The following is a 27,243-nucleotide window of genomic DNA, read 5'->3' on the forward strand; positions in this document are numbered from 1 at the left end:
TGTGCCGCCCTCTAGTGGAGAGATTTCACACCTTCAACTTGAGGGCTTGAATATTACACAGGGTTGAAGATATCAGTGTTTGGGTATATTATACTGTACTATACTGAGCCCTCTATTGACGAGGTTATCTTGCAAAGTTGCATCAGTGACTGAAATTCAGTACCCACCTACCAAAAACAATTCAAAATTCACTTTTAAAATTGTTTTCCATATCAGCACAGTCACAGCATTATATTTTACAATCTGTACATCCTTTGGTGTTAATACAAAGTTTGGCTAAATATGGATTTTGCCATGCCAACTTGATGTTCATATTACTTCACCTTTGCCATGACTATCTCACTATCTTCAAACAACTGACATACTCTGCTCACAAGACTGACTACATTTCAAGTCAAGAACAGTAAACATACTACATAACTATCATATTCATGAATAACAACAAAACTTGTCCAATAAAGCCTTTCACAGACAAAAACCAGCTGCAATTTCCAAACGTTTTGGAAATGATATGAAAGTATTTTCCCACATTCTTTACATCTAACAATTCAAAAATGGACATTTATCAAATGCTTAATGAAACTTAGAATATTGTGACAATGGTACATAGTTCAGACGACAGAACAGGAAAGGATAATTGTACACCATATACAACAAAATGCCTCTGCAACAAATATGTGCCAACATTAGGCAATTATTTTTTCACCACACAGTAACCCATGATGTACTATCTACTGTTTCTCTTGAGAAAATTATGAATATCAAAGAGTACAACTTTCTTCCAGTTGGAGATAAATTAATCTATTTTATGTTGTCTCTTCATATAAATTAGAATACAATGACGTCGGAGAAATACATGCCTCTGAGCTTTTAATTCAATCTCAAATGAATTACTGCTTTCAATAGTGACAGCTATTGTTCACAGAAGGAAAGTAGAATAGAAAGAGGATAAATATTTTTGATACCTTGATTACAAGGTAAAGTTCAAGAAAATATGATCTAAAATGATTAAAAGAATAGCTTTCTTGCTAAGAGTGAAAAAAATCTATGTCACATAGGGTGGTCAACCAGAGATTTTCAATCAGGGACATTCAAATAGGGGAACCACTAAAACTGTCCTGTGTTAATGAAAGACCATAAACAAACATAGCTGATGCACTTATTTCAGAATTGATATCAAAAAAATATAATACATGTATCACTTTTGAAGTTCCATCTTTTCAAAATCTTTCATTTTCACATTTATGGATCTTGGTAAGCTTTCGTATGGAGAATTAACTGTCTTGTTCTGAAGTGCTAGGTCTTTGTCACTCTGTATGGTACGGAGCTGCGTTTGCGATGGCTACAGAATGTTCCCGGGATTTCATTCTCAACGCTGCAATACCAGACGCTGATGTGCTGAGCTGTGTTGGTCCATTGCCTGTAGAATACAAACCAGAGTAATTTGTGAATAACTGACTCCATATATATCTTCCTGAACTTAATTATGGTGGTCATGGTCATTCCGCTTTGTTTCCTAGAGGTATGGCAGCCCTTGCTACTGTTGGTTTTATCATTTTTAATTTTCAATATTCAAATCCGTCGACTGCAGGTTTCCAAGTGGAAGTTACAGTGAGCCAAAAACATTGTGATGGCTAAACTCATGCATAGACAGAATAAAAATTATATTTCTGCAACTGTTTCTTAATTTATCCTACCTATAAGGTACATGGCCTGATATGTTTATTAGAAATAGTAACTGATGTTTCTGTAGCAAAATGTGAATGTAAAGTCCAAATTTCCTTTGCTTATAAAACCAGACAAAAATTAATCTGTACTTGTACTTATAAGGTGAAGTAACATTCTAAAACAATCGCCTGAATTCTTTTTCACCATAACGTAGATGGAAGTCAGAACAGAAAAAAAAGAGAACCAGAAGAAGTTACTATGAAGTGAAATTTCATGCAACTGCTCATAAATTCAGTGATAGCTCATCGCCATAATACTTAAAAAAAACAAAAGTCACACAAAAGTCCTACCACTTGGTGGCTTATAAAGGCTTCAAAACAGTAAGTTCTGAGAACACAATCACTCCACAATTTAATTGATGGTTGCTCTAAATAGTAATCTGTCACGTCTAATCTTCAGATTGTTTAGCAGTTGTAACATGATTATAGAAATATCTACATACCATTTCAGAAACACAAATCGTAATGTCTGATGAACTGTTGTATCCAACAAAACAACGGTAATTTATACCATAACATTCCTGAATGTCACATGTGTTCTTAATATCACAGTGTTGAGTGACTAAAGTGTTTCTAATTTTTTCAAAGACACTGCAAACAGAGGATTCTCCTATCCATTTAATCATTCTCACACATAGTCTCTATGCCGTTGAAGTATGCCGTCTTTGCTCTACGTGATTTCATTCCCCCACTTGCTTTAGTCGCTACAGAGAAATGTTAGTATTAGCAAACTTCAAATATTTGCAAATATACTCAATCACCCCTTCAATGAATTATAAAAAACATACTAACACACTTATCAGACCTGATGATTCAGAAAAAAGCAATCTGGTCAAATATTTCAAGGTCAGTCTCCCTATAAATATTGCATGGTTTATACCATTTGCACTTTTTGTTGTAAAGATATTTTGGTGTTTCATTTAAATTTGTAAATTTATAAATGTACATACAGAGAAGGGGAGTATACAATGTCAAAAACTGAAAGCCACATGACAGTGATATTTACTCACCATGACTTGGACTGAACTGTGATACTTGATGGTATGATGAGGGCATCACATTGACATCCCAGGCTGGTGATGAAAAGCCTGCTGATTGGCCATGACTTGTTGCTAGGTTTGTTGCTATGGTGGGCATGGTCATGTGAGGGGGTGCTTGTGGCGGGTACTCTGGAGTATGATGTAACATCTACAACACAAAACAGTACCAATAAGTACTTTAATCACAGCAATTTAAAAACACTTTGAAAACTTCAGGTCTTCTTTCAATCAACGAGTCTTTAATCTCCTGTCTATTTTTGTCAGAAATCCCCTTTTTTCATGTTGTCATAGTAATACAATCTGATTGCTAAGTATTATTTCACACAAGAATAATCAAAAATGTTATTTTTTCCTGTTGGACTAGTCTTACTCCTGGTATGGAAGCTGTCTCTCTTGCCAATCAGTAAATATATATATATTCTGTTTGACACACAGTCTGAGAGTGAGATTAACCCTTATTTCAGTAGGCCATCTAAGCCAATTTGATGCGCTTCTGTCTCGCGAGTCACTAGCACTCAAGAAAAAGTGTTAAATATATTTGGCATCAGCCAACTCACACAAGTTTTCAGAAATTCTAAAATTGACTCAACGATTTTAAAAATCATGGAAAGTTACCAGTGCACATTATTGAACTTGAACCCAACAGCAGAGCAAAAGACAGCATCCCTAGCAAGGCCAGGAGAGTGACATGCATTGAATATTCCTTCACATTGATTTCTGTATACCAGTAGTTAAATCTGTTTGTTAGCATGTAGTCAAGACCCTTTGTGGTGACGTTGTAGTGGTATTGAAAAACAGATCTACTGAGTAACCCAATTAAGTGAAACCCTTCAAGGCTTTAGACTTCAGCTAATTCTAATATTTGCTTAGCAAAATTGACAAATTTACACTTGGAAGTCAGCAAACATTGGGATGTTATTCAGAGCTCATTCCGAGCAAATGAGCAAACACTTTGTCAAGTAAAATGTTTTTCTTTGGCAAGTCTATTCATCTTCTTTGTATCTCACATTCTAACAACTCACCTTTTTTTCCCTTCCCCTCCCTATACATGTACCTTGTTTTCAAGAAATCAAGTTGGAAGCTCAAGTTTGCTTGTGGCCAAAACCCAACATCGGTGAGATATTAATTGATGAATATATTTATCACAATGCATTAATTGACACAATGACACTCTTGTAGGGTGTGACCACTTGCTGCTATTTACATAAAGCAACCTGATTCATTATATCACATCAAGATCAAGCATTGAATTTACATTTTTAGACCATGAAAGTTTTCCTTGTGGCAATTTTACAATTTGATAGTTTTAAAACTTTATAGTTACAACACAGGCAAATCGTATTGTTTTGTTTAAAACTGTTTATAAATTCTTGGTAAAATAAATGTAGCATTGATGCAGGTGTAAAATCAAACACTATCTACAATACCTTGTAAAACTCTTTCCAGGGATGGGCTGTACTTGTTTTAGATGAGTTGAAGCTTTACTAACAAGTATAGCTATGATTTGTAGCACTGATAGGTAATTTTCACACTTTTTGTGTTTACTGATATCAGTGTATGTGATGTTCAATGCAATAAAAAGCACCAAAAAGACCACAGCTTCCCTTAAACAAAGTAAAATTTGCAAATATTTGAAATTTCACAGCGTAATTGCGAAAAAACCTGTGCATCAAATGCACACTGTATTCCTCATGGTATACAGTTTATATCCATATATAGTCTCTCATTTTGCTATATATCCATAAGTGGTACATATGATAAATCCACACAACATAAGATATACCTAATACTGTGACACGCAGTATGAATACCTTTATACACAACACATGCGAATAGCACTGGTTGTTTTGCTGTAAAGCTTACAAGTTTGTAGTCGGTCTAGTGAAAGGCAACATGAAACTGTAAGAAATACATGCATGGCATGTAGTCTTTGGAACAGATTGTTCACAAATTACATCTACTGTTTACAGACAAACTGTGCGGGAGTTGAAAACAGAAGGTAATCACTATAAAAAACAATGTTTTCATCTTTGCCATTGCACTTAGCAGAATATCTTGGAGTGAATTTGGCAAATTTTTTTGTAAAGTCAGGCTTTTGAATAGAATGTGAAGTATCCAGTCCTCTCTAAACATGCATGTTTACAAGTGCTTTTGTTTTTTTTAGCCAGACTGTCTTCTAGTCTACTGGGCGGACATTCAACCTGGATGGTTACACAATTATTGTGCCACTCATTTGGGTTTACCAGGTTGGTCTCCCATGCAGTCATTGGTGAGACACGGATTTAAAACATGTGTTAACATTTTATAACATTGTTCTTTTAAAAAATGAAATATATTATTATCAAACCTTTGGTAAATTTAAATAATTTAATAAACACGATTGGAACTAATTTGAGATAATTGGATGGTGAAATAATGTCGATTTCATCTACAAATGTAATCTCATCTGCTTTTCTTTTTACGTTACACACTTGTTTTTATGAGTAATTTGCAATATTGCAACATTCAGCTATACGGCACCTAACACTTTTGAGAAATTTGAAAAATATAAAAATCCAATTATCCCAAATAAGTTCCAATCGTGTTAATTTAATAAACATGTACATGTAAAAGTTTCACGTAGTAAAACCTGATGTTCACGTTACTGTTTCATCACATACGGTAGTTGTATAGGGCCAGTAATGCTAATTTTTGATGATTTTTTTTTTCATTTTTTTATTTTATAAATCAATTGCAACTTCTTATTCTACTCCCCAAAGAATGTTGAAACACCCACTATTTAGCTTGTCAACTTAGCGTCTATATGTGTAAAATGCATTGTTACTGTTCACATTTGACTTCTAGTCCGGACCAGAAGTAACTTGTCAACAATAACAACACAGTAGACACACTGTACAGGCTGAGTTGACAAGCTTAACACTGTGTATATAACATACTTTGGGGAGTAGAACAAGGAATTATGGTCGACATTCAAAGCAAAAAGATGAAAAATTATCAAAAGTTAGCATTACTGGCCCTTTAAACTTTTAAATATTGTCATGATGAAGATTAAACCGTATTGCCCTGCTTTTATATGATTCATATGAAGTCTTTGGGAACCACATCAAAGAAATCATAGAACAGTTAAGGCTTGCAAAGAGCTTGAATCTAGATTTTACAATAATCTACAACACATTGATCCTTTTGAAGTACAAACATGTGCACTAGAATGCAGAATTACTATAGACCAGATTACATTGAAGTATTATGAGGTATCATTAAATGAATCTTGAATCTTGCAGACAGGGGTTCATCAGCCGACCAATGGACTCTCTACATTTTAAAGTCATGCATTTTTCCAATTGTTTGACTTTTAGTCTTTCATACAACATAAAAAGTACTCGGTTTGTTGATAAAATACCTCTCTACCAACTTATCTACTAGACTTGACTTTAAAAACATCGGTGACAATTAGTCAAAAATAGACTGACAATAGTTTTACATAAAACTACTGCATACATTTGACCACTGGCCTTGGCAAAATTCCACTCTTACAGTTTTGTTGACACGTATCATTGTGCAGAGAGTTGACAAAAAGTCCTGAAGAATAAAAACATTTGGTATAATATTTCACAATATGCTGATAGTTGAAAATGCAGTCAACTGTGGTAAGCGTGATGACAAGAAAAAAAATCACACACTAAATAAGCCGTACGTGGCAGACAGAAAATCTTGCCTTTGGAAGTTACAGTGTTAGAGCACAGTATTTTCAAGGTAGGAAACAGAAAGAGTATGTTGAACAAAACCTTTATGTATTGACAATCTGCACATCTTTTGTGTGTTCCGGTGAGCCAAAACACTTAATTTCATTTCTTTTCTAACTTTCCATGGCAATTAAATAGCAAAACTGATCAGCGTTTACACACACTCACCTGGGCTCACTTTACTTTGTTAGTTTATTATTTTGAAAACAGCCGACCCATTCAGATAATTAACTGGTTTGCCGCTCCTTTTAGCTTTTGGGGGACCGTGCTCTCTACAAGCTATACATGTTTTGTGTTGGCAATGTTTACACACACAACAATCAGATCCCATTACATGGAGTAAGCCCATTTGTCTCAGCCCCTTTTATTTGCCAATGAAAAGTCGCATCTCCGCCGGCTTTGTTCCCCTAAGTCCCCCATAGTCCCATTAAAGTGATCCCCCCAAAGCTATTTTATCCTGAGTGGTACCGCTGTCTGTAGTGGGAGGTATTGAAGGGGGGAGGCAGAACTGTTTGAATTTGGCCACCATTGTTGAATTTGTTCCACAACAACATGGAAATTGTTATGATAAGTTGACTTGGAGCTATTACTTTCTATGCCCAAAGCAAATGTTGTCTTAGAGCATCAAACAGAAACAGTATGTCTCCTGCTAAGAAACTGATTTCTCTCCTACAGACTGAGTTTTACTCTTTTGACAATGCCATAACTCTGCTTCTTTCATCTAAACTTCCCCCGATCTCTTTCATATACCTCTTTTCCACACTACATTTTAAATCCAGAAGACGCGTTTTGTGCTGAAAATGCTGCAATAAATAAGATAATTGTACAGAAACATATTTTTGTAACCAGAGTGTCATTCTGAACTTAAAATCTTGATCTGGAATTGAAAATCTTATTTAGAACTAATTTTCTGTACACAAAATTACTGACATTTGACAAAAAATAGGATACACAAAAATAATCAACAGGAATCAACAGGTGGTTGTCCTTTGTGGTTCATATATATTTTTCTATGCAGAGTATAGAATGTCCTACAAGTCGTGATTAAATGAAACAAAGCGGAAACTATATATGCTCTGAAAAATGGAATCCCTCAATAGATAAATCTTGAAACATCTCTCTTCTTACTTCCATGGAGAAATGCAACTGATATTCTTTTAATTTAATTTCCGCATTAATAAAGGGATAAAAAAAAATTTTTTAATCACTTATTTATAGTAATAAGTCTTAACTATGAGAATGTACGGTAAAAAAAACAAGTTTAACCGATATGCTCGTATCATTTTAGTTGTTGAGAACGCTATACATGTAGGAACAACATTGGGTCTAAAAGATATAAACCCATGCGTTGACATCTAAAAATCCACGGTTGCTTCAGGCAAAGTCAGACATTACATGACACATTGGCATCAACCCTTTCACCACCATGGTTTGGCCCAAACCCATAATGTTATCAATGGCAATTTTGGACCGGTTCACTGAGAAACAGGGGTGAAGAGGTGAAGTTAAAATACTCTATTGATTGAACTTGAAATGTTAGGTCACAATTGCTTATCTTAGAGACCCTTCAAATACATCCATCTTAACATATCATAACACCAGATACTTCTCTCTACCAGAAAATGAAAAATCAACATATAACACCCAGTTTGCCTGTGACTGTGTTCTCACAAATTACTTTTCAAGTTTAATCAATTTACTGAAAAGAGTTTGATTTCTCACATGAACGTTTTGAAATATTCTCCAGAATTGAACAACAGCTCTGGTCACACAAAACCCAGGGTATTTCTCAATCTCATCAACCTACACTCTCACGTGAAACATTTTATTTTCGACAACAAAATTACATCAAGCTGCTAACAAAGAAGCCCGCTGTTTATTGTTAAAAGTAAGGGTTAAAATACCAGCAACATTAGCTCAGTAACTAACTACATAATTGAAAAAATTTGGAAAAAATACAACAACTAGACAAGATCTTGTCTGTAAGAAAAACACAAGCCTATCAACAACGCAAGACTGCAATCAAAATTCTTCAAACTATTATGCATGCTAGACATACTGTTAATACTTTATTTGCTTAAGTAAATTACCCTCTTTTGGACCAAATTATCGACGAAAAAGACCTCTCCAAATTTTTAAAGGGTGCTGGAATGTACGGGATATTGTCTGATAGTTTACTACGATAGGAATGTCCTTACAGACAAAATGTCTTGTCTGTGCTAGACATTGTGGCGTGGATTGAGTATACAGATAGGTTGTAGTGCCCTTGGGCACTGATAAAGTTTAGACATAGCTTCTGTCATATATAATAGCAAGTCATTGAGACTGCCTCCTACATGATACATACAAACTCTCAATTCTCAAGTGATCGACAGCTCCTCATGATGAGCTACAGCTACCTGATGTAATGGACGCTTTTCTTTTCACGACTTCGTTTTATTCTCTCAATGGAGGTGAAGTGCCCGACTTCACGGAAAAACACGACGGACACACGGCAAATCAAATCAAGTAATTGGTTCTTTATGGCTAAATACGATAACAGCGTCAAATCAGACAGATGCTAGGTGTATACAAACACGGTTCAAAATGTCAGGAACGTATGAAGCTTGTACAAATATAGAAAAAGGGACACTTTTAGTCAAAATCCTGGTTTCTATGGAAAGAATGCACAGTATTTTTGGCATTCACAACAACACTCAGCACAATGATACACATCACTATCTTGACTGGATGAGTGGATGTCCATCCAGCGGTGGAATTTTCAAGACAGGGTTTATAACAGAAGCTAAAAACATTCAACAATTTACATTCCAGAATAATGCTAGTAAGAACACATTTAAAACAAAGTTAACTTAAAAAGACTGAAAGTACAGCAAGTCTCTACCAATTCTTTTTCTGTTTTGTTTAATTTACATACCAGGATTTTTATAAAGTTCAAATTTAAGCACTTTGACATTCATATGCAGTGTTATGTTAGTACGTCTACACTGTTGCAACCAGGATTTTTAAACCAGGGGACACTATGTCCCTCTACCATTTATTTTGGGGGATATTTTGCACACTTTGAGGACAACGCAGTCAGATTTCAATCAAATTTTGTATTATTTTGTAACATATTAGTTTCACAAGACAAAATTCAAGCTACTGGGACCGCGTCGCTACACTTGAATTTCAGGCAGTGGTAGCAGTATATACCATATCTGTTGCAAATCAGGCTCAAAAGTTCATACATACTGTATAAGCGTCAATGCAAAACAAAGGCCATTGTCATTTTCAGATATTATTTGCTAACTACACTGTACACAGTTGGTGACCCACAGTATGCGAGAATGCAGGCACATCATTCTCTGAATAATCAGGCATTACTATGGATAACTACTGTAGCACTTCCAAGATATTAATGAACTCTGTAGATGAATGCAGATGTGAGTTCATGCAAACTTTTTTACAGAAACAAAAAATAGTTTTTCCTTTAACAATTTTGATTATTGCTGGTGATTTTGAACAGATTTCTAGACAAATTTAGTACTAGTCCTGGCAGATATTTAGGAATAGAGAGAAAAAACAAAAACTAAGACAAGATTAGTGAGAAGTGGAGTAAACACTGTTCCAAGAGACTTTGAATGTCTACCATGACTGCATGATCTTTCATTACTTGAAAACTGGCCAGATTGTGCGTGAAGCAACTTGATTTTTTTGTGTGGAATCTACTCTTTGAAAGAATTCCAAGGCAGTGAAAACAAGACGCTGACTGTCAATAACAGAAATAGAAGTCAAAATACAACTTGCACAGGAAAACAACACAAACCACTGCATTGGGAGATAACAATGTGGGTGGTATACTGCGGTTCAACAATCAAATTTTATAAACAGATTACCATCTTCAAGAGGTACGGAATATTTACTTTATCACAAGTTTCATCAATTATTCCTATCTCTTGATATGTAGTGCCATCACCACAATAAACAACAACTAAAGGGTTTCATCAAAAACACATAGAGTAGGCGATAACATAATCTATGCACCATGACAACTGGCAAACTCCCAACTTGGCCGGCTGAATGTACAACCACATGTTGGAAACTTCTCTGAAAGCAAATTTTCGTCTGTATTAAAATGTATGTGACACATAACAACAGAAAAATCAATTTCACTGTTCAGTGACAATTTAAAAAGGTTGTTAATTTGAACCAAAATATCAAACTAACAGAAATCACAAAGGATTTCACAAACAGAGTCATTAAACTGACTTATTTCTGATGACTCCATCCTAGCAATATGCTACTTATCTGTGCTACTTATCTGTGCTACGTACTCCCTAAGTTTGAATGCTTTCTTGAAAACCTGTGCAAGAATCATGAGAATGGAATAATCTACTACAGCAATATCATCCATCACAGACTGTGATCTGAACTGTATTCCATGTAAGTAATTTTAATCATCATGTGCCACAGATAATACAGTATGCCAACATACCAAGTATAGTCAGTCGCAGTGGTTTGTAAGAAACATTTTCAATTCAAAGATAATCAGTATTCACAAACCTCTGAACATTCCTGTATACTGAAAGTTTTCAGATTCCTGAAAGTTTTGATTACCTATGAAGAAATAAGGCAAACATTACACTTAGTTCACTGTTGCTTTCCCTTCTTGAAATCAGTGTGACAAGAAGTACATGTTGTATTTGAGATATGTTGAGTTTTTAAGGAAAGAAAACATAACTTGGATACACAACTGATCGTATGAAAATTTAGTTTTCTAATTTCACTCTAACGCTCTCATGACAAAGTTGTTGCAATCCTGTCTCATGAAATTTTGTTGGTGAACATGGTAAAAGCCAAAGCATTTCACAATTCTCTGACAGACTAGTCAATGACCATGAAAGCATACAATGAATGCATTACCAATTGAAACCGCTTATGAGTTGAGAAACTCTGCAACAATTTGTCAATCGCTTTACATCCTGGCAATAGCATAGCCTTAACATTAAATGAGAAAGCATCTCCTATTCTTCATTAACATGCCCCTTTACAACTAACCTGACACCCCTGCATGACTGAGTGGTTTGACCCATTTGTTTCTGTTCAAGGAAAGGGTATATATTCTTAAAAGGTAGCAGCTTTCAATCAGGGTGTGGAGTATTTCTTTGAAATGGTGGGAGAAATTATAACCACATAAGTGTTAGTTTTCCAAATCAAGATATGTTTACAAGATGGCCATTAAAATAGTCCAAAAACTTGACAGCTGTATTACTGGTGAGAGGGGTTGTATTTTCATCCATTGTGGTGGAAACTTAGTCATTTTTGCCTGAAGTCACCATTATGCTGAGCCTTCTTGCCAGGTAGGGTTGTTTTCTGTTGTGTTGTATGGGTGGGCGCCAGTTAGGCAAGTCTTGCCGCAGGCAACGCTACCAATACAACAATAGGGCAGAGCTTTAGCAATGGCGGGGGACAAAGACCATCTACTTGGTGGTCAATTCAGTAGAAAATCTTAATTTCATGTGCTCAGACCCGCTGCTTCGTCCAATTAATTCAAGATACTACGCCGGCTACTGTTCTTTTTTTAGCTGTTTGTCTGATTCACAAATACTGCACTATCAAGTACACTTTACCCACTTTTCACAGACATGGTCCAGTCTTACCCTATAGCAATCAATAGTTACACTAAACTCACAAACTAAGCTGTAGGTTGGACAAGGTTAAGAGCAATCCACCTGAAGATAGAATTTTAAATTACTCATACACAAGTTGAATTTGTTGTTTACTGCCTGCAAAACAAAATAATGAAATTCTTTCTGTAATTTTCAGGGTTGTTTTATTTTATCATGGAGAGATTTCCAATATATGACAGTATCACAGCTGGTGATTGCATTATTGTATGTTGAATGTCCGTGAAATTTATATTCAGAAAAACTGTAAAATGAATGTGACAATTAATATCTGTGCATCAGAATCTGAACATTTAAAGATAATCTTCTGAAAAATTCTGAATCTTGCACAATATTATATTTCTATCTCTTTTTGGCAAATAGATTGCATACAATTTTTGGGGCAGCAGATAGAAACACACTGTCATGTGAATACCATACTTCAGAACTACTTTATGTTTCAATATAGTTCTGAAAATGAAACTATGTTCCATCTAAAATCCAAATATCTCATTGTTCCTTTGTCAATACTTTCTCTCGACGAAGGATTTCATAATAAAAGAGAAAAGCTTCCCTATCTGAATGCACGGCCTGCTGTTAGGAGCACAGTTGAAAGTTTGGTGTCAGCAAGATTAAAACCTCAGACTCGTCAAATATCTTCACATCAAAAGGGTAAAGGCCAACATGCTTTCACGTTTCCGGTATTCTTGTATGTTGCAACTTTCTGGATGACTTTACAGCAGAAAGATGATGGTTGGTTAATGAGTTTGGAAGGAGTCAAACACCACCATCAGTGGCATGTAAGTTGCGTGTTATAAGTGTTAGAAATTATAGCTGACTGCAGTATTTAGTGATTTTGGTGTGTTCAGATTGCAGCAAATCCAGCAACTATTAAGCTATCATTCTCTCTTGTGGAATGATCTACTGAAGAAAATGTGTACTTATAATGTAACACAGGTTTTCAGTACATCATCTTTAGAGCAAGTGCCTGCATAAAATAAAGATTTGTGACGACACAGATCTAGTTTGTAAGTCCAAAGTATTAGGCCCCCCCCCCATCCCCCTACCCCTTTTCAGGATGCAAACTATTATAGTTTGCTGGAGCCGCTGCATCACCGAGTTAGCAGACAGATCCTAAAATTCATTGGGCACTTAGTGTCTACTAGATTTCATACTTTTCAAAGTCAACACAAGCAGGAACATTCACAGCAGATGAATAGACACCTGGCAGAGTAGAGTTTGTCAGTAGCTGTCTCATTTTGCTGTTATGCCAGGACTAAATAAACAACAATGGGGTGACCCTCATCAGTGTAATAGGATTTTAATGCCCTCAATAGCAAACTTGAGAAACAATCCAATTACAAACAACAGGAGTCACTGCGTAAACAAAGCATTAAACTTAAAGACTTGTTGATAACATCCTGGGTAGGCTAGCTATTGATACCGTTGCATTTGTACAACTGTGCTGTGCAAACTGTCAGGGACTGTTTGATTAAATGGAGTGGGTGCCACTCGGCAAATATGATGTGACAAAAGTTTGCGATATGATAGATCTATGTGTAACATTTGTTGGTAGTATATTGAAGCCATTTCTAAATATAAAGTTTACAGTGTCTTCACAAATGTGTCATTACTACAGTACTGTAGTTGTAATTGTTTCAAAACCTTTTTCAAAATCTCAGTCTCCACCACTTACAGTCAGTATCTTTCAAATGATTGACAAAAAACAACATCTCAAAAGCCTACAGGACAACATATATACTTTTTACTGACATGGCGGTGATAAAACTTTCTGATCATATCATGGGAACTTTGCTCTGTATGATTTTGTCAGTCATTTTTGTCATCAACTGAAGACAAAACTAGTACCATTTTCCTTACAGACAAGCATAACATTATATGTCCCCAATATGATAAGAAATCAGCAATTTAAATGATTTCCGTTACTGATAGACCTCTGGTGCCAATGATCACTAAATTGAACAGTAACGTATTATGTTTAAGTTTTGCTGTTAGTGGTGAGGAAATAGGAGTGAGTCGGATAACATTGTGCAGTCCATAATTATCCACAACTAAATTGGCTAGCTCATTCAAATTTCACTGCAATTTCCACAATTTACAGTCACAGGTTACAATGTCTCTTTTGTGTCCAATCAAGTGTGTGTAATTTTTATTAACCTCTGACCCCTTAGTCTACTCTCCCCCGGGACTCGGTGGCCTACACTGCCATGAAAACAAACATCCACGTCACCAAGATGATAGTGAAATGCACAGTCTTATTGGTTTTAGAGGATTTTCTTACATAGCCATGCGATGGAGAATAAAATTGACCAAAGTGAAATGTTCATTATTGAGATTGAACTTGTCAGACACCAAATTAGTTGCACGACAAATGGTAACAAACAAACATATTGGTCCGGTTGTACATTAATTTTATTGTGAACAGTCTTCAATGTTCCATAACATTGTTGAAAGAACTGAATATTTTGAGTTTACAGTGGATGAGGCTTGTGTTCCACAAATATTTTCATCCAACAAAAGAATTTTTCGGTGAATTCAAACACATGTGGCCATGTACGCAATTGTAGGCACTAGATAAAGCTATACCTGTTCACTCCAAATCCCACGTAAACAGGTCCAGCAGATTAGTTTGAAGGGATGGACAGTTCAGACTTCAGGAAATTTTATCACAACATTGCACTCCTGATGCTTAACAGTGTCATAGTTACAGGTTATGTATTCTCAAAAAACCCAAAGGACTGAAATTCTTATTTTTTTAAATTTTGAAAGTCAAAGATCAATGAACTTTTCTTCACAGTTCTCTGATTTTATCACCCTGAAAATGCATGTAAAAGTTACAAATTTAATATTGTCAGCATAGGGCACAATTACTCTTGAAAATCTTGTAATACAATTTTAATCATCATTTTTTGACAAAAAGTGTCTTTTCGCTCTTACTTTCAAGGCTGCTGAAAGTTTGCAGCCATTGGAGGAAAAGCTACTTTTGTAGTCTGAAAACTCACTTGGTGACCATTGAATCTTGGGACAGTTGGTTTTGAGTTGAGCGCTGAAGTCTCCAAGGTTGGTAAGCTGAATCTGGTGGAGTTACACATCGTAGGGTTTGGTGTATTGAAGAAAGAACTTTGAAACATTCTGGTGTTTGGCACGGAAGGATACTGTGGTGGCAGGAAAGTGGTATCTGCAGTAAATAAAGCAAAAAAACATATTGTCTTGTCGACGTTACATTTATACAATCTCTTGTGTGGTAAAATCTTTTAAATTAAATACGACTTCATGATTAAATATTTGCAAAAATAAAATCATTTTATATTTGCGTGTCTATTGTCTAGCGTGCAAACTTTGACTTGTTCTGATTGGATGAGAGCTTGCAACAATAACTGTGGTAAAATAAATATACCAGTGCTACAGAGGCCCCTAAACTAGCATAGAAACTGAGAAAGTTGATGCTGAAATACAGTGTGTTTGGATGACACAGAAAATGCAGGGTTAAAACAAATTTCATCATTAAAAACAGGGATTATTTAAAAAGCTGCATAAACTTTTGAAATTGCATTGGACCACTTTGCATGCCCTTTGCCAATATACTAAAGTTGTAACTTTTTATGATTGGCTTCATATCCTCTGTCATAGCTGCGTATTTTGTGATGTATCCCGATTGTGTGCAGTACACATGCTCTGTCCCAGGCCATGAAATTTCATTCACTGTCACTCACTCTATTTCAAAATCTGCTTTCTCCTCTTGTAGTGTTTCTATCTTTAAATGTTAGAAAACACATATGTTGGTATTATACGACAGCAATACACCCCCTCTGCTGGCAGGTATACCCTTAATTTGGGCATAATTTGCTCCAATCACACTTGCCTACAGTCACATGTCCTATGTGTGGTATTGTATCTTATCTTGAGTGTACCAGCCTGCAGCTGAGTTATTGCTTAAGTGATCTAAACTAGGTGTGTAACATAGACTTTATCTTTTTCATTAATTGATTAAAAATATTTAATTGAATTTTATATATCTTTTAAAATATACTTTCCTTTACATTATGCCTAAATTTGCTTCAAGCTAATTGCAGAGAAAAACATTTTCACCTCTGGCCTCTACCATTTTCTACTTTTAATACACTGTTTATCATTTATCTAGGATGTTCAATTTTTATCATGCTTTTGGATGTGGGGAGGGGGAGGGGAAAAGTTATAACTGACTTCTTCAAGGTTAACCAACCTTTTCACACTTTCACTCTGTGGTCTTTATATCTATTTTCTTGAAATAAGTTAACATATTGCAAAAATAAATGGAGAGAATATTACAATTTCAATTGTATAAATCGCCCATATGCAAATATTGTCTTTACAGAATCACTACACATTGTGCAAGTGGCTAATAAACATGAACACATTGAACATTCTTATATCTTCTTATTCAAGCGTCAATTTAAAAAATTCTGAGAATTTTTTGCCTCTTTTTTAAGACTGTATATGTGGACTCAATTCAAAATCAAGTAAATTGTAATTAACATTCTGACTGACCAATCGTGATCACCTGCGTCCTGAAAAAGAAACTTCCACAAAAAGTCTGCAACACTGACAAATTTGTGAAGTTTTAAAAAAGTGATCCTTCCTCCTTGAGACATGCTAATGGAAATACACAAGCATAATGTTTCTGAAAGGAGAATATCTTTAAAAGAGTGTATTCGAAAACGGAAGTGGGTAAAAGACAAAGATCTTTACAGTCTGTAGTGCTTTTTTCCTTTTTTGATGAAGTACTCACCTTGTGTATTACAAGGATATGAGTTAGGGACATCTGAGAAGACGCAGGGTCCAGTGGGTGACATGAGTTGAGTAGGGGGAGTCAGAGCTCCATACCACGGATTGTAACCACTTAGCTGATGCATAGAGAGCTGCTTTCGCCAACGGGCACGTCGGTTGCTGAACCACACCTTTGAAAGCAAAGTACATAGAGACTGGCTGATAACATCTTAATACTGGCCCTTGGTGAGATCCCGGAGACTACTCCCTGTGAAAATATTTTGCTGGGATACATTGTGGAAAATTGAAAGGGTCTGAAGATTTTTATCAAGTGCATCTCAGTGGCCGAAGCTATATTAATGTGTGGTCAAAGCTTTTGGCTGAGAAAGACTCTCTTTTCTTTAAAGGATAGCTTTCGTCTCTATTTGGCGTTGAGACTTTTTGCTACCCTGAAGTTTTCCTCGATGAACGTCTCCCCAGAAGGCATGTTGAAGAAAGACCTCTGGTCTGTTTTCTTTTGAAGACTGAAAGTTTTTAAGCAGGCAGCTGTGTTGCTTCAGAGGCTTAAATGGCGTGTGCTAGCACTCGCTGTTTGATCTCCATAGGTTTACTTTAAAGGTTCACCAAAAACCTGTGACTGAATGACATGTGGTTGTTCCCCCAGGCCTTATTTTTGTAAAGATAAGCGTCTGTTTTTGCAGAGGCTTGAAGGGAAAAAGGCAAGAAGTTAAAGTAAAAGCCAACCACCTTCATTCCTCTGATCAATGCAAGTTCACTTTGATATCATTTGAACAGGAAAGACTGGGATACCTGGATAGAGACACGTACTGACCTACAATGCATCGTAAACAAAGTGACCATGCAGCTGGCCAGTAAACAACAATAAAATAACATATAAAGCCAGCAGATCAATTCTATGAAAATTCTGTGAGCTGTAGCTGCATTATGAATCTCGTAAAATTAAGCAGCAATATTTCACCTGTCTGCATGGATCCATATGTTAATATTGTATTGACCGATCAAAACATGCAGTATGGAGTCTGGCAGGCTTACCTATGAGATGAGGGACATTAATTCCTGAGAATCTTGAACCAGGAAATTTCATTTTTGGCTATCTTCATTTATCCCAACTACACTGAATTGCCTCCATTACTCACGATTACAGCCAATTACTATGGCATAATAAAATTTTTGACCAGGCAAATAAACTTCAAGGGGATAAATGTCACCATTTTGGAACATTTTATTTCACCATTCCCCTCTAGCTGAAGTAAAAAATACTAGTATAGCTACAAGCATATTAGACAAAAAAAATTGTTTCTGGTCCCTGACTTTTTTTTTCCTTTCTCTTTTCTTTTATTCCTAACAATGCTGGTTTTGCACTATTGATGAAAAAGTATTGTCTTTACCATTGCTGCATAATACTTCTGTTTTCTTTTAAGCATTTTTGGACATGCAATCCGGGATATCAACGATAGCTGTACTGATGAGTAATTGTAACCCCAAAAAAGCCATGACGTGCAGGTTCTGAAATGATGCGCACGATGGCCAGAAATGATCTTTTGGGGGGGAGGGGGGGGGCCTTAAAACAATGTACAATATGCAAATTGTTATTAAATGAATTCCAATCCTGACTAAAATTTATTTTTTGACAACATTGGACAATAGAAACATACAAACTGTATTGAAAAGTTATGCCAAGGTTGTTTTGACACGAAGGGAATACAACAAGAAAACTTTGTTTTACAAACAGAACAAATTTTTCAGAAAATACATGAAAAGTGACAGCTAATGGAGCTCTAAATACATACCTACACTTGTGCTACAAGATGCGACCTTTTTGGGAAATATATTGTATGAAAGGGACTTTTACTCCTTCATAACTTTTACCTTTTTTTTTTTTCTTATGGTGCATAATGATTTTTTTTATCGCTTCACTGATCTACGATTAAATTCTCTTTACTGTGGAACTGATTGGCTTGATAATAAAACTTTGAAAGATTTCTTTGTAGCCCGTGAACTTTCATACTGTAAATGTAAGTATGGTACAAAGTTTCCTCTCGTAGCAGAACGTAATATATCAGCTATCAAGGATGTTAAAAAATTTTCTTTCCAGTGTAGGTAAAGCTTCAAAAGTCAAAATATGACAAATTCCTTTACTTTTCTATTCATAAGTATATCAACAGTTCTGTGCTTGCAGGCATGAAAATTATTTTACCAGTAAAATTTGGTTAAACTTAATAAAATGTTGTATAATGTTGTATATGACATTGAAGAGGCTGGAAAAAACTTGTTCTTTCACAGTAGCATTGTAGTGGTTGACATGAGAATCAATTTTTTTGTGATCATTGAATTTTTGATCGCGAAAATGTTAAATTCACACCCTTGAGCCTCGGTATGTTAATGCTTGTGAATTGCAGCATCACGCAAGTTAATATTTGTACCTGTTGGGATTTTCAAAACAGGGAAATGACTGGCTGTGTGACAAACACAAGATAGTATAGTTGGAAAAGCAGAAAAATTGGACATACAAACGATGGCCGTGACAAAAGTAAATATGATGTGGTGTTGGTAATGTTAAAAGCTATATCTTATGCATTTCTGCCAAATTCTAATACCTCGTGTATTTTTAAGTGTGCCGACCTCTGCATAAAACATGAATTTTAAAAACTGCTGGGTAGCAAGCAGCTGCCTCAAGCTTGAGTAGTTTTTAGTTTACCAGTTTGAAATCCAACTCTTGAAAAGCAAGACCAAAACTAACATCAGCTACAAGGGTACACTTGTGTCTGGAGATGTTGTTTTCTCATTATTGGCATTCTATACTGGTTCAATTTACTCTTGGCTGGTATCAAGTGTGTTTCCGTAATCAACTGTGGCTCATTGATTAGCGATGCAATTTGCGATGGTTTCTGGTTCCTTGCAATACCAAACTCTCATCATCTCACTGACTCCACCACCAAATGCTTGTTATCTTCTGTTCACTGGACTGAAACCTTTCATGCAACTCACAAAGAACAGTCTCCCATGTATGTTTGACTTTAATACAGGCTATAAGCAACTTGCTACAGACAGTCGCTGTCAGTACAAAACTACTGCAGCATTTTTTTCTGTCCGAGTAAACTTTCTGAAATTTTTCTGCATATATGACCTGTCTACAGAGTTCACAAATGTTTACCTATTTTTTTTGGTTCATCTGCATACAATTAGCATTTACTATCCAGTAATGTACTGCTGATATATATGAATTCATCATATTTATATTAGATTTTAACTATAACCTGCATTAGCAGTTCGATCCTGACATAATATTTCATATCTTAGTGAAAGAACAATGTAATTCTTCATTCATTATTACCCTGCACATGTCTAAACTTTTGAGTGACTCAAAATTATCAACAACAGGGTTTTTGGATTTTTTACATGAAAGGATATCACTTTAAAAGCTTTGTTCACACATTTCAAATCTCTTTTCATTTTTCCATTTAAACTTGACAGTTTTTTTTTATGTTTAGCTATTTTGTCAGGTTTGGTAAAAAGATATCACTTTCTTGCATGAACTTTCGGTACACATTACAACAACAGACTACAGAACAAAAGGACCGGCGGTGGTACACCAGCGGCACAGCACAGATTTAGCTGGTAAATCAGCAGCAGGGATTTACCTGGCTAAGCACTGTCCTTGAAGGATCCCTCTTAAACAAATAAATAAACAACCACACACTTGGTGGGCAAACATCCTAAAAGGTAAGTCTGTAAATTATATTCTTGATTGTTTTGGTTTTGTTTTTCTCTGACGGTGCAGAACTGCCCCAAAACATTTGAATTTAAGTTGAAATATTTTACGTAAAATAACAACTTGTGGCGATTACGTTTGTGTGAAATACAGAGCTACCATCAAGCAAGCTACTTCAAAATCACTGTTGTATTTTCAAGAGTAGAGTTAATGGGAAAAAGTCAACAACCTTACAATATTATTCAAGCACTTTCTTTCTTTCTTGTAAGGAATTGTTTATCTTGCTACAGCGCGATGTGAGACATTTTGGCATTTAGGTGATTAATTATTTCATATAACTGCACTGCCTAAGAATAGGTACAATACTAGAGTAATCATGTGTACTGAGATTGCCGCTATGACGTCCTATATAAAAATAACCTCAAAGCAGAACACAGTAGTAAACTGACCACCAACATTCATGAATAAGATAGAAACCTAATGGTATTTATTATCAATAGCAAACAGCTACCACCTAGAGTACGGAATTGCTTGGAAAAAGACAAGTTAGAGACTCATTGTTTTAAATGGTTTAAAATACAATCAACGGTAAAAGATAATTGAGAACTGTTCTGTAACACCTTTCTGACAAGCATTGTAAACTATGACTGTGAGCAATGTTTCTGAATACAAAGAACATCGCTAAGAAAAGTAAAACTGAAATTTATGATTGGGATCTGTTCAACTAAACTTCTTTCTCAATCAATACTGGATACATCACATACAAACAGTTTTGCCTTTTCCTTCAATGCATTATGTCAAAAATAATCTCAAGTTTCAAGTAGCCTATTTAAACCATGTTTCTACAAACAGTACTGAAAAATTGTCTTTTCTTTAGTGCTCATGTCCAATTCAATTTAGCTTTTGAGAGTAAGTTTTACTGTGTCAATCTTCTGTGTATCAACTACAGACTCCTTTTTTCTCTCATAGGCATGGTGGAATACTCAGATTGTCAACACACAGTGGTATAAAGTGTTGACAATTGAATTTTTCACCACATGTATCTTTTGGTTTTAAACAGCATTACATGCATATCAATACACCAACAACATTCACATTCTGAAGACCACATACTTAAATATGGTCACAAAAATTAACGTAGAGATGAAACATAAAAGTTGAAATACTAAACAATAAAGAGAGGAAAAAAAACTGTCTGATTGTTTGATTTACCTGTACTCTGGCTTCAGTAAGTGACGCTCTCTGTGCTAATTCTTCCCGTGTATAAATATCAGGGTAGTGTGTTCTTTCAAAAGCTCTTTCAAGATGTTCTAACTGTTCACAGGTAAATGTTGTACGGCTACGTCTCTGTTTTCTCTTCAATGGCAAATCTGGCTGCAAGTCACAGTCTGACTCAATATCTGAAAATTGAAAAGAAATGATAATTTAATGTTCTCTATTTGAAAATTTCAGTATGTTTTACAAGCATGGACTAAAAAGTGATAGATAAAAAAATTATTTTTCTAAAATAAAAACTATTTATGGTAGGTACACGCCTTGATATTGAAAGACTTCACTATTACTCGAAGTTTCCTCGATGAAACTTTCAACCATTTTCTTAGCAAAGCAAAAAAAAACAGAGGTCATCATACAAAGTTTGGAAGCAGAAAAACAAATTATCTAACATTTACCAATACTTGAAATTCAAAATGGCCACCATTCATGTATTAACTCTATGGGTAGAAAAGGTTTTTGATTTTCACAGAACTAAGATTGTAAAAACTTTACTTACCCAAAAGAGCTTTAAAATGAGCCCCCACGGCCACAAGTGGTATATCAGAAAAGAGTTGTTAAAAATTTGAGATAACAATATCTGTATCCACAGGCACATTCTACCTTAACAAGAATACTTTTCACTTCTTACACCAGTTTTGATACAGGAAGAAGTTATTGAGCTGATCACAATGGAAAAAGTTAGCATTTTTTGTTATTTTCCATGCATACTATATGACATATTTGTGACATGACTTTTAGCCCTTTTGGCAAGCAATGGTAATGTAGGGGGATGGACTAGTAGGCTTGAGAGAGGTTGGTAACAAATGGGAAAAAAATCAAACTGGTAAAACTTGTTGAAGTCTTGCTACTTTTGTCACATGTTCTGTGATTGTAAATTGACAATCAAGTGCTGAATTGTATGCATGGCGGCATGTGCATGGGAGGGGAAGATCAGTAAACTTGTTCTGAACTGAGAAAACTTTTTATAGACTAAGTTTGTCTGCTCTCCTACTGACAAATCCCTCAAAACTTGTAATGGTCAAGCCCTACCACACTGGCTGACAGAGCAAAAAGTAATATTACAGACATCTGCACAGAGACTGTCACTGGATACTTTCTACAGGTACACAGACATGATTGCAATTGAGAAGTTAAACTTGTAATTAATAGAGAGTTAAGAAGGATAATATATGTGGAGCTTTCTAAATCGCCACTTAATAAATTTATCAGCACACTTATAAACTTTGTTATGTACAACTACACAGTTGTTGAGCCTTTGTTTGCTGACAGCAGGAAGTGTCAATGAACAATTAATTTCATTAACCGATAGTAATTGTCTAGACATAATTGCCTTCAAGGAGACCATATAAAATCCCAGGAGAAACAGCAGCACAAAAACAACCCTGGATTAAATTTTCACACCATAAAAACAACCCTGGATTTAAGTCAGTTTTTTGACAACTGTCACGCTTTGTCAGGCAGACAAGATAGCATCTTCCGTGACGGACACCTCTCTCTCTCTCTCTCTCTCTCTCTCTCTCTCTCTCTCTCTCTCTCTGTCAATCTTTTTCACTGATAAAATGTAAGAGTTGGTTTGCCATCTTAAGTTTACACAATTAAGACTTTCTGTAATATTGATAAATAACAGTGTCTTTGTCCCGACACTGGTATGTGATCATTTCTTTACAACTTATCAGTCTTTTCAAATCATGAATATCATATATGACAATGATGCAACAGCATAAATATTCACTCTCCTTGGCTATACAGGCATAAAAACTACAAATGCTAGTTCCAGGTCAACATGTAACAGGGCACTCTGTTCACAAACATCTAATTTTTGTAAATGTTTAACATTTTGCAAGTTATCAGCCGTATAAATAGAAATCATGGAAATGATATAGTTTTCACATTTAACAAACTACAAAATGCAGGACCAAAATTTTTAAAATGAATTCAAAAGCGCAGTTGACTCAACTTGCATGACACTTCTCCACAGATATCGCTTTCTTTAAACCTTGCGAACCTGTAATGTGAATTTCCTCAGCGTGAATTGGTCTTTGTGAATGGTGGGAGGGTCAAGAACTGTTTCTTCGCACGGATCGATTCATCTGAACACTCCTGTGTGGCCAAAATGATCTCGTTTAAATTAGACTTGTATGCAAGTGCTTATCACGCGAACCGACCAGTGAAGTACCTCCTTAACCCAATAAGTGGGTCTTTTGTTAGTTTATTTTTCACAAAGCTGGCTCCCTATACATTACACACCGTGAAAGTTTGTTAGCACTGTTCTGTAAAATGCAACTGCTTTTGTACACAAACTACAGTGTTCTGAAGGAAAGTCTTGCGAATAAATAATCTCAACGTCAATTGAGGAAAAATTTCCGCAAACATATTTGACATGTGCTATTTGGCTTTTGATGAAATTCTGCTTCCTTCTCTGCGGAATGAAAGACAAGCAAACTTTAAGTTTTACATTTCTTACACCTGCACAAAGTATTCAAGGTACCAGACAACTATTTTTGAGAGATCAAAGACTTATTACACAAGTTTATGAAATCTCTCGGTATTTTAAGAGTAAAGATGTTTCAGAATGCACGATAAATATTTGGTTCTGTTCACTGATTTCGTTTGCCTGACCATCCGTGGTGGACTCGGGATTTGCTTGGAACGCAATATAAGAAACGCCGTTTGATTACTTAGTCAGTCACTGCGTTCGAATGGTGATAAAATGTTGAAATACACTTATTTATGACCCAAAAATCCACATTATATTGTTAGTTTTTCGTCTGATTAATTCTTTCTGTGAATGTATCGTGTAAACAGTTATTCGTGAGCAACTTCGCTGTGTTCAGAACTCCCACTTACCTCGCAACAACAACAAAAATCGCAAGGGGCGACTCACCTTGTCTGCTCAATATCCCTTCAATGCTATGGCTTTTCCTGGCTCTTTCCACGATACCATTTTCGATTACTTCTTTCGCATTTTCTGTGACATCTTCTCCAGGTTTTGAAGTTTTTCCTCTCAAAATTCTGCTGATCGAGCTTATACTGGGAACCGAGTTGCGATCACAGATTTTGTCTTTCAGAAGTTTCTCTCGGATTTCCCAGCTGAAGATCCCAGCGTTGTCGCGCTTGTAGTCTTCAATTTTCTTCTCCACCTCGTGCGTTGCCACTTTAGGTTTGCTGCCTCCGATCGTACCCGGTCGAATCGAGCCGGTTTCTTGGTACCTGCACAAGATTTTGCTGACGCAGCCATGCGAAACACGGAGAGTTCGGCTGATCTGACATGGCCGAACACCTTGGTGAGCCAGCTCGATGATTTTGTAACGAATGTGGTTGGGAAGCGGTCTACCGTTGATAAATACGCCGCCCAGCTGATTCACTCGCCCCTGTCCTGTAATTGGATGATATTCCATGATAGAAAGTTACTTGGAAAACTGTGATTTTTCAGCGGGACATTTGATTGACCATATCCACTCTACCCCATCTCTCTGCCTGCTAGCTGCTGCACTTCAAATAACAACCGTAAAATTTGTTTATATACAAATCAATCACGCTACCATGACAATACGAGACAAAGTTGCAAAATTTCTTTTCACACTCAATACATAAGTTGTGTAAAAGTTTAGGTCACAAAGTTGCAAAATTATATTCAAACTTCACCATGACGAGTTGCCTAACGAATTTTTAAACTGATGGCTAGAAGTTTGAAGGTATTTTTAAAGAGGACACCTGCGGATACCGTACGTGTAAAAAATCCTCAAAGGAGAAAAAACTGCAAATCTAACAAGCAGACGACATTTTTTGATTCCAGCCTCGCCATTAATGGCATGTTTGGGTTAAAGGCAGACTACTTCGACTAATTCAAATGAAATAATCTTTGTGTGGTTTCTACACAATGTTTCCTACCTTCAAGAGGAAACCCAGGGGCGGTGAATGGTCGCACCGGTCTCATAGCCGTAGAAAGAATGGAAACTGCCTTGCGTAAAGTAAACTCCTAGAACACCAGCAGCAACACCAAAAGATTTGTATCATTTGCGTCGCCACGAAAAAAAATGTTCCAGCCTCTCTCAATTTACACCAATTTCAAAGATAAAATAAAAATCGAACGATTTCTAAACTGTTGGATGAAGAATCTTGACTGTCAAGAGAAAGGGCGGACACGTTTTGGTGAAAGTGTGGAGTGGAGAACAATGCAACAAGATTTAAGTTAGACTTGACCATACCATTGTCGGAGATGGGGTGTTCGAAATTGTAAATTTTACCTTGCCCCTCAATAATTAATAATATATGGGGATATATAGCACTTTTTACTATCTTTATATTTAAAGGCATGAGACGTGTATATTTATCGAACAGCCTGAACGAAACATGTTCGGGCATATATAGGGAAATTACGATACTGTCTGCCAACTAACCCCTACTGAAATCGACTAGTCCCCAAAAACTTCGACCACAATAAAAATGGAAAGTGATATACGTTCTGACCAAAAGCCGCTGGACGGCCGACGGCGGACAATTCGTTAAGACGGTGATCGAGATTCCATTCTCGATATGCAATAAAGAGAACGTCTCGGACAATTTTATTGATTCTCATCTAAACATACGTACTTCGGATCACATCTCCGAAATGTTTATTATATTGCTAGCCAGTCTGCCATATCGGCCACTCTCTCCATGAAGCTTACATTTCCAATATCGAGTACCCACACACAACAAACTGTTCCAGTAATTACATTAACGATCAGGTTTCAAAATCCCTTTTCTCTCTGATTTCCATTTTATTTGTTGTCTCCTTTCCAATTGCTTGTAATTACAGCCAGCAACAAGAAGTGGTAGTTTTTGAGCCCACTCTCGCGTAACACGACATAAATTGAGTGGCTTTTCAAGTCAGCTTGGCTGTGCAGTCGCCGCCTCACGCTTCAATAGTCGGCTATATTTGTTCCGCGCTGTTCCACCGATTTCCGCACAGAAAAGGCGACACAAGTGCGTCTTTATGCCACGATTTCTGCACAATAAACGCCGAGGCTATAGCAAGCATTAAGATTCCCTGTACGGCAGTCCCTTAATTGTGACGGCGATACCAAGGGAGTGCGACTGAAAACCACCAATTACGACATCAGTCATTTCGCGGCATCATCAGTTCTGCATTCTGGAACTCAACTTCAAGGACTGCATATGATCACGGTCGATCGTGACCGCGGACCAGTAAATTTACAATTAGCGACGTATCTCAATCCCATTTTGTTATGAAATATTCAAAAGAACAGGTAATCCCCAATTTTAACCGCAGTTTTTTGTTCAAAAAGAAAATAAAAATAATATTAA

General features: G+C 36.1%; 1 protein-coding gene across 1 annotated transcript; it reads right to left on the minus strand.

The window, feature by feature from the left end:
• Positions 1-84: 84 nt before the first annotated feature.
• LOC139136753 (paired box protein Pax-3-like) lies at positions 85-26,080 on the minus strand. The gene is made up of 7 exons (XM_070704570.1): positions 25,825-26,080; positions 24,818-25,309; positions 21,871-22,058; positions 16,948-17,116; positions 15,182-15,357; positions 2,738-2,915; positions 85-1,420 (listed from the first exon to the last, which is right to left on the minus strand). The coding sequence occupies exons 1-7, from the start codon at positions 25,868-25,870 to the stop codon at positions 1,308-1,310; spliced, it is 1,362 nt and encodes a 453-aa protein (XP_070560671.1). The 5' UTR covers positions 25,871-26,080; the 3' UTR covers positions 85-1,307.
• Positions 26,081-27,243: the final 1,163 nt, after the last annotated feature.

This window comes from Ptychodera flava, chromosome 7, assembly GCF_041260155.1.
Source record: "Ptychodera flava strain L36383 chromosome 7, AS_Pfla_20210202, whole genome shotgun sequence".
Lineage (NCBI taxonomy): Eukaryota > Metazoa > Hemichordata > Enteropneusta > Ptychoderidae > Ptychodera > Ptychodera flava.

Excerpts from the sequence above, each read along its gene's own strand:
- LOC139136753 (XM_070704570.1), bottom strand. The coding sequence starts at position 25,870 with ATGAGACCGGTGCGACCATTCACCGCCCCTGGGTTTCCTCTTGAAG. Across the intron at positions 25,310-25,824 it reads CCCTGGGTTTCCTCTTGAAG|GACAGGGGCGAGTGAATCAG; the intron begins GTAGGAAACATT and ends ATCCAATTACAG. Across the intron at positions 17,117-21,870 it reads TTACTGAAGCCAGAGTACAG|GTGTGGTTCAGCAACCGACG; the intron begins GTAAATCAAACA and ends TTGCTTTCAAAG.